This window comes from Sprattus sprattus, assembly GCF_963457725.1.
Source record: "Sprattus sprattus genome assembly, chromosome: 19".
NCBI lineage: Eukaryota > Metazoa > Chordata > Actinopteri > Clupeiformes > Clupeidae > Sprattus > Sprattus sprattus.
Window position 1 is genome coordinate 11,929,777 of NC_137917.1, and position 8,086 is coordinate 11,937,862.

At 38.8% G+C, this 8,086-nt stretch overlaps 1 protein-coding gene across 1 annotated transcript; it reads right to left on the reverse strand.

Moving 5' to 3' along the window:
- Positions 1 to 4,450: 4,450 nt before the first annotated feature.
- LOC308380602 (membrane-spanning 4-domains subfamily A member 15-like) lies at positions 4,451 to 6,875 on the reverse strand (the record flags this gene model as incomplete). Its single annotated transcript, XM_080858011.1, has 7 exons — positions 4,451 to 4,498; positions 4,586 to 4,666; positions 4,789 to 4,925; positions 5,019 to 5,145; positions 6,186 to 6,242; positions 6,419 to 6,526; positions 6,702 to 6,875. The coding sequence occupies 7 exons, from the start codon at positions 6,873 to 6,875 to the stop codon at positions 4,451 to 4,453; spliced, it is 732 nt and encodes a 243-aa protein (XP_080714137.1).
- Positions 6,876 to 8,086: the final 1,211 nt, after the last annotated feature.

Sequence of the window (8,086 nt, forward strand, 5' to 3'; positions counted from 1 at the left end):
TAATCAACTATTTTTGGCTCATATTTGCATGGAGACGCTTTTGTTCAAAGCGACGTACAAGAGAGAGGCATATAAGCCCCTATAGCAAACTTTACACCGAGTTATTCCCGTGTCATCAGGGCACATTTGGCATCACAAGGCTACTCGGCTTACCTAGAAAACGGGGGCTGTAGAGAAACTTATCCGAGGCGTCGGTCAGCAGGGCACGTCAGGGCAGAGAGAGGGCACGTTGTGGATCATGTGACCGACCAAGGTAGATCTAAATTATTATCATTTCGTTAAATGTATTATTATTTTGGGCCGCACAGACGGACGTTTCACACACAAATTAAAAATAAATAATAATAATAATAAAAAAACACTCTGTCAAAAGGGCACTTTGGGCATCAAGGGCAAAAGGGGCAGGTGCTCAAGCCCCCTTAGCCCCCCCCTCTGCACGTGCCTGGTCCAAGGGCCCGAAGATCACGGGCATCCAGTATGGTTTTCCGGCCTTGACCCTTACGCACAGAGATTGTTCCAGATTCTCTGAATCTTTGGATGATATTATGCACTGTAGATGATGGTAACTTCAAACTCTTTGCTATTTTTCTCTGAGAAACTCCTTTCTGATATTGATCCACTATTTTTTGCCGCAGCATTGGGGGAATTGGTGATACTCTGCCTATCTTGACTTCTGAGAGACATTGACACTCTGAGAGGCTCTTTTTATACACTCTTTTTATATCTTATTATGTTGCCAATTGACCTAACAAGTTGCAAATTGGTCCCCCAGCTGTTCCTTATATGTGCATTTAACTTTTCCAGCCCCTTATCTTTACCTGTCCCAACTATTTTGGAATATGTAGCTCTCATGAAATCCCAAATGAGCCAATAATTGGCATGACATTTCAAAATGTCTCACTTTCAACAATTGATATGTTATCTATATTCTATTGTGAATACAATATAAGTTTATGAGATTTGTAAATTATTGCATTCCTTTTTTATTCACAATCTGTAAAGTGTCCCAACTTTTTTGGAATCGGGTTTGTATTATACAGCGGTGGATTGCCAACCAGCTTCTGCACTTGATCGAGTGGTTATACTGACATCGTACAGCAACCTGGCACTCAGTCCCTGGACCGGTTTGATCTAACATGCTGCTAAGCCCTGTAGCAGCACTGTAGCCTCTGAGTAAGCCATAAGAGGTCTACGAGGTCATGTGGGGAATGTATTGAATTGCCTTTAAAGCGCTGCGAGTTTATATCCTAGAGACACAAAAAGAACACCCCCAGAAACCTTGAATGTTCTTCTTTTAAAATATAATAGTTCAAAAACTTTGCACTTTGTAAGGAGAATAGAACTAAAAGCTTGCACATTTCAATCTCTGAGTGAGGTTTCAGCTCCTAACAACCCGCTCATTAGCAAATGACAGCTTTACATATTAAAAGGGTGTGGTAATTCAGTGATCGCTATTGGGTCATGATGTGGCAAGAACACCTGTGGGGGGTAGAGGGCCACAAAGACATTCTACGGCCATTAAGTAATAGCCGTTGTCTTTGAACCAGGTGTCCCAGGTGTTATTACACCTAGCTTATCAATATTCATTGTGTAGGGACACTAGTTTTGGAGAAGAAAAGGTTCCTCTGAAGTCACTATAATGTAGTAGTGAAACCACACACACTTTCTGAATGATAAACTCACCTTTGTATAGCTCTCACCTATGTATACAAAGTTCAGGGTTAAAAGCCTAGTTCTGAAATCTTTACATCGTGTTTTTGTACAAAGTCTGAGGACTTCTGAAAGTAGGTTTTTGTAAGGGTATGTTTAGATTTGATTTATTATTACTGAGGTCTTCTAGAATATAATCATAAATGCCACTTTTGCCTCAATGTTTTCAGTGAGGGAAAATATATAAAAAAAACATCAAGGCATGTCACACTACCTAAAAGAGTCTAACGGGCCTAAGTGTTTGTCTCCAAACTAGAAACAGATTGTGTCCGTGGAATATGCCAAAAGATAGAAATCAGCCGTGGCAAAAATCCTATGCGACACTATTCCTAGAAGAAACTGATTATTAAAAAGTAAGAGGGGTATTTATCAAAATAGATTGTAGGTATACAAAGAAATGAACCTAGGTTAGCCTACCTGACAGGCAAGAATATACATTACAAACCAGGAGCTAAGGCTGAATTCCTAATTTAGTGGAGTCAGATTAATTATGTTTGTACTAAAACAGGGTCCTTTAATAAATATTATATTTCAGCAAAGCGCAGAGAGAGAAACACACTGAAACCTTCTGACACCCAAGTTCCACCATTAGTTTGGGAATTTGATCCTTACACAAGTAATTTCCTGGAGGAATCTTTAAATAAGGCTTTTAACATGGAAATTAATATATGATTATCATTATATGTTCTTGCTCAAGATACTATGTACAAGATGGGTTTAATATGAGCTGAATGCGTGTCGGCAGGAAACCACATGGCATGTAGGTGAAACAAGTGAGCGTGTGTTCAACATGAAAACCAACAGTCAAATCTAGTCTGTGGTTAGGGTAGGACAAGAAATGTACTGCTTTTGCCCAATCAGAATAGAGTATAGTCTAATATAGTCTTATAGTGTAGCATAGATAGAGTATTGAATCAGAATAAAGTTTAGAGTATAGCATAGCCACTATTCATTAAAAGAATAGACTAAAGTCATTGTAAGAAGATCTGAATTATTTTCATCAGCACTGGGTTTGGGGGACATTATCATACTACTACAATTGAAGCATCTTTAGACTGTTTCCTGCAGCCAAACCACTAACCACAGACATTTTCCTCTGCAGAGCTCATAGAACCTCAATGTGCATTTTAAAGCTCTTTGGGCTCCTTAGTCAAAGGAAAAAAACACATCCTGAAAGTAGCACCTTTTTATGTGAAAAAGTTTAAGCTACAACTTGCTTCTCCTTGCATGAGTCATTTTTGAAAAGGTTCATGGTTTTTGGAGTTCTGAATAGAAGAGGTTGACAGCATTGGCTGCTTAGCATTTAGCAATGTTCTCCTGTCGCAAAATGTCCAGACATTTGGAGATGGATGAGCCAGGTTTTAGCCTTTCTTATAGCCAATGATTTGGATTGAGAATGCCCAAATCTGGCTTCCCTTAACAAAATACTGTTTACCTCTGAATTCAGGTGAGTACGACACAGGCAGAACATTCCCTCAGTCGCCCTTAAACCATTCATTCAATTCAATTGAAATGTATTCATACAGCGCTAAAACAATACAATGTTTGGGATTTTTGCAGAAGGGGAGGGGAGACAATCAGAAACATGGCAGTTACATTCATACACACATTAGGATGAGCTTGCTAGTATGTGTAGTGGTAATGTATAGTGGACAAGGTGGGGAGAGAGCACTTGAGTATTGTAGAACAATACAGTGACGTATACCAGTGTGTGCTCGTAGGTTACTATTAGCAGGGTAAGTAGAGTTATGGAACAGAAAACTGGTCAACATGTTTGTGGGAATGAAATGTGTTTATGAAAAAAATTCTTCAGCCTAAAAGGACAGATCACACAACTGTTTTATCTCTCGTCACTGGTTCCTTGTGGCTGCCCACATTAAGTTAAGAGCTCTGATGTTCGCCCCCCATGATGCTTTGCTTTCAATATCATCTCAGAACACACAACTGACACTCACAACTTTCTCCATTGATTTGATTCCAACCTGTCTTTTAAAGGAGGTGCTATATGTTGTGGGTAGCAGGCTAGTGTGCTCGACATGATTAACAAATCACTGATCATTGGAGGTGTACCTTCATTTTTAAAACATGTAGTGGTGCAGCCTTTGCTTGAAAAGCCTAATCTAGCTGCAAATACTCCTTCCAATTTCAGACCAATTTCTTAAGTCCTGTGTTCATTGAAAATACTTCAGAAGGTGGTTTTTAATCAATTACAAAGCTATTCGACTGAGAAAAGGATCCTTGACCTGTATAATTGAACGGACTACTGGCGCAATAACATGAAAGATGTGAATTAAAATCACAAAACCTATTGTTACAAAACCCATATTACAAAACCATTTATTGCTTGATGTATATATTTTGAATACAATTGAAAGAAGGTATAGCAGAACAGCAGAGGATAACAAACACACATTATCTGTAGGTTAATACACATTTGAGCAAAGCCTTAATAAAGAAGGCCTACAGAATCTATTAAATGATGAAAATAATACTATTCATGATTAATAAACATTAGCAACTATGTGCTCTCTTTTATATGCATGCTGATATCTTTCTAGTATGTGATGGTGACTTTCTAGTTTGTATTTTCATGCTAGCTATGATGTGCTGACATACTCGCATTCATTTCAGAAAACATATTAAAGGCACAAATAGCTCATGTTGTCACATGACTCATTATGGGGTATTGCGGGGGCATATCTTGTTGTCACTGTTGGCCACATCTTTTCCACTACTTCCATCAGCACTGATAATCAGGATCAACCATGCTGGTTGGTAAGAGAGGCACCTGGAAAAGCAACATGAGAAAAGAAGGTAGATGAGCATGAGGTCTGTCATAATGATCTTTTCCATTTAAATGTTCATGACTCTGTACCTCAGAGGGGTTCAGTGGAGGTGCAGACAGATGGGAGGTGGGAAAAGAGGGGGGCACCTGGCTTGAAACATATACCACCTGCTACAAAATCAAATACAAAACATGTAAAGAGGGACAGCCTATTCAGTGTGGAGTCTACTTACTGACTGCATTGGGCAGCAAAAGTGCTGCTGGACTGTAAAGATTTATTGTTATAATCTCACCTCAGTGTTAGAAGAGCGGGTGGCTTTGCAGGCAAACGCAGATACACATATAGAGACAATGAACTCCAGCAGTGACAACACTATCATCACTCCAGTAATCCCCATTCTCTGATATGGGGGAAACAAAACAATCAAAGCTGAAACAATTGAATGACTATCCCAGTTCTAAATTAATTCATCATGTACGTATGTTACAAACTATAGTTTATAGTATATGAAGTGAAGTGTACAGACCAAGAACATTTCACCCCCCCACCGACTCTGCCCATTGATGATGAAGAAATCTATGAAATGTAGAAATATGGCGATCCCTGCAGTTATTGTGCTAATGATGTTCATCCCCAGTGATGCTTTCACCTTTATGAAAAAACAAGAAAGAGTCAATCAGTGTAGGCATCATTGCTCAATAGATTTCATCAAAGTTATAAATAACTGCTGCATAATGTTTTATAATCACCCAAGTGCAATAAACTTCCCGAAAATGCATTAAAATGTGGCTCATACTATTGACATGTTGGTGTTCATACAATTCCCACATTTCACATCAAATTCTAACATGTCTCAATACTTCATAATCAATCACAATGTCTTAAAGGGAAACTTCTTTTCAACTTCGACTTTTCAACCTGGGCTCTGGGCCCATTTTTAGAGCTTTTTGAGTCAAATTTCTCACACCGGGACAAAAACAATTGAAATCGGTAAAAAAGATGCAAGTTTAACTTCATCTTGGAGAGAACTAAACCGACGGTACAACTTTAAGACCAAACGAAATATTCGTCGCGCCACTAAGTGTTCCACACTACAAGACTATAACACTATAACACTATTTCACAAGCTTAAATTATTTCTACAGAGTTAATTTTTGCCATATTTTTGTGGGAGCTTACGTTTCTATCCATAGTTGCCCGAAGTTGATCAGGAGAGTGAATGCAAACATGTCAACGCCGAATTTGGCCGATATTTGACACTGTTCCGCTAATGCTATTATTAGGGTCTGACAACATGGAAAGGATCTCTAAAGAGATAAACTTGCATCTTTTTTACCGATTTCAATAGTTTTTGTCCCATGTGAAAAATTTGACTCAAAAAGATCTAAAAATCTAAGGCATGCAAAAACCTTGCAAATACCGACAATAGCACCATCCTGGACCACAGAACTATACTATAGTGCATCTGTCTTTTACATGACCAAATACCATAATACCTGACTAACCTTGTATCATGCTATTGGTCACTTTTCCAATGCCAAGTTGATGATGAGTACAGAGACATGGTATCAGCAGAGTTTATGATAGCAACACTCATAACTGTTGCACCCCTTTGAAATGTTAGATGTGAGCTTATTAGAGAAAAAAATGTCCAAATGTCCATAGTTTTTTCCTCACCCAAATACTCACCAAACACTCACTTAGCTTCTTATTGGCTGCAACAGTGAGAGATCCTGCAGTGATGTACTGAAAGAGAGACATTTGACATTTTAGACAGTTAGCCCTAGTACTATGATAATGAAAAAAAGAAAAGGACAATTTCAAAGTATACATTAATAGAAAACACAATAACAAGCACAAATACAGATGCCATTATGAAAACCCATTAATTTCGCACATGGATTTAAAAAAAAGAATCTCACAATGCTGGCTCCCCAGAACATGATACCGGAGATAAGGGATGCTGTCACATAAAATCCTGTCACGATGCCAAACAACATAATCACCACGCCAGTCATTATTTGAGCTGTCTGTGGAAAACAAAATTAAACATCTTATGTCTCAGAATCTCTCCCTGCTCCTTGAAAGTAGATTGCAAACAACAGGTTTAACATCCTGAAAGCATGTGGCTATTCTTCAGACATTTAGAAAGAACTCATAAGAGCTACACGCCAGATAATGTCATTGGGGTTGTCAAAGACTCACTCCAAGGGCTACTGGCTCTACTTTTAGGAATATCCCAAGTGGAGAGGAGGATGGTGGAGAGGAGACTGGTGGAACAACTCCGCTCTGGGGTGAAGTAAACCTTTGGTACCCTTGTTGTGGGTGAACATGAGTGACAACCACCATGCCAGTAGCAGGGGGAACAGAGTTGCCCATCGTCGACGATTAACCTAAAACATAAAATAACAAGTATAGCCTAGTATAGCTTGTTCAGGGGAAATGCAAGTGTAAGGCAGGATGGAAATCTTTGGATCGGAAAACACAGATGGCCTTTTTCTACTTGTAATTAATCATTAGGTGTGGGTTAGGATTTTTTTTTATTGTGCCTCTAACAACATTCAAGAACTGCATTGTTCCATTTCCATTTTGACTTTCTCACCCAACTGCTGGTGTTCTTTTGAGCAATAAGCCCCAAGAGGCCGTGCTTTGCGCTGATTTTAGAACAGTTAAGGGGAGTTGTAAGGCACGACGCGAACTTACCTTTTCTAAAATCAGCGCAAAGCATGGACTCGCGGGGCTTATTGCTTTTCTAAAACTGTCACTACAAATATTTGATATGGTTTCATTAAATAAAAACAATTAAATTTAAGAATCAGTAATTTAATGATAAACCGTCTTTCTTCCGCCACTAAGTATAGTTCCTAAATAAATCGTTTCCACGCAACCCTTGAAGCAACGCAACAGCCAGATGGAACACTTGCGCTACCGACAAAAAAGGGGTGCTTATTTATTCACATTAATTCGCCATTAATAGTGCAATTGTTGAAATAGTTTTCAAATGGGCTCCTCTTTGCTGGTGCAGCGACAGGGGTATCCTGATTTTGACGCTTCATTGTCCCAGATGATGATGCTCTCCACATGTGTCTGAAATGCGCTATATGAATAAAATTGCCTTGCTTGCAATTCGCTGCGCAGTAATATGGAATGTTATCATAGAATGTTATGAGGACAACTTGAAAGGTTATGCTGGATTTTACAAGTATTATACAGTGGTGGAATGCCAACCAGCTTCTGCACTGGATCGAGTGGTTATACTGACATCGTACAGCAGCCTGGCATGCTAAACTCATCTTTGTATACAAAATTCAAGGTTCAATAGCCTTGTTCCGAAGCAGTCTGAGCACCTCTAAAAGTAGATTTTTGTTAGGGTATGTTAGATTTTATTTTAATAAAATGTACTACATTCCTTTAACTCTCATGTTATTATTGCTGAGGTCTTCTAGAATATAATCATAAATGCCACTTTTGCCTCAATGTTTTCAGTAAGGGGGAATATAAAAAAAACATCAAGGCATGTCACACTACCTAAACGAGTCTAACAGGCCTGTGACTCCCAAGTGTTAGTCACCAAACTAGAAACAGATTGT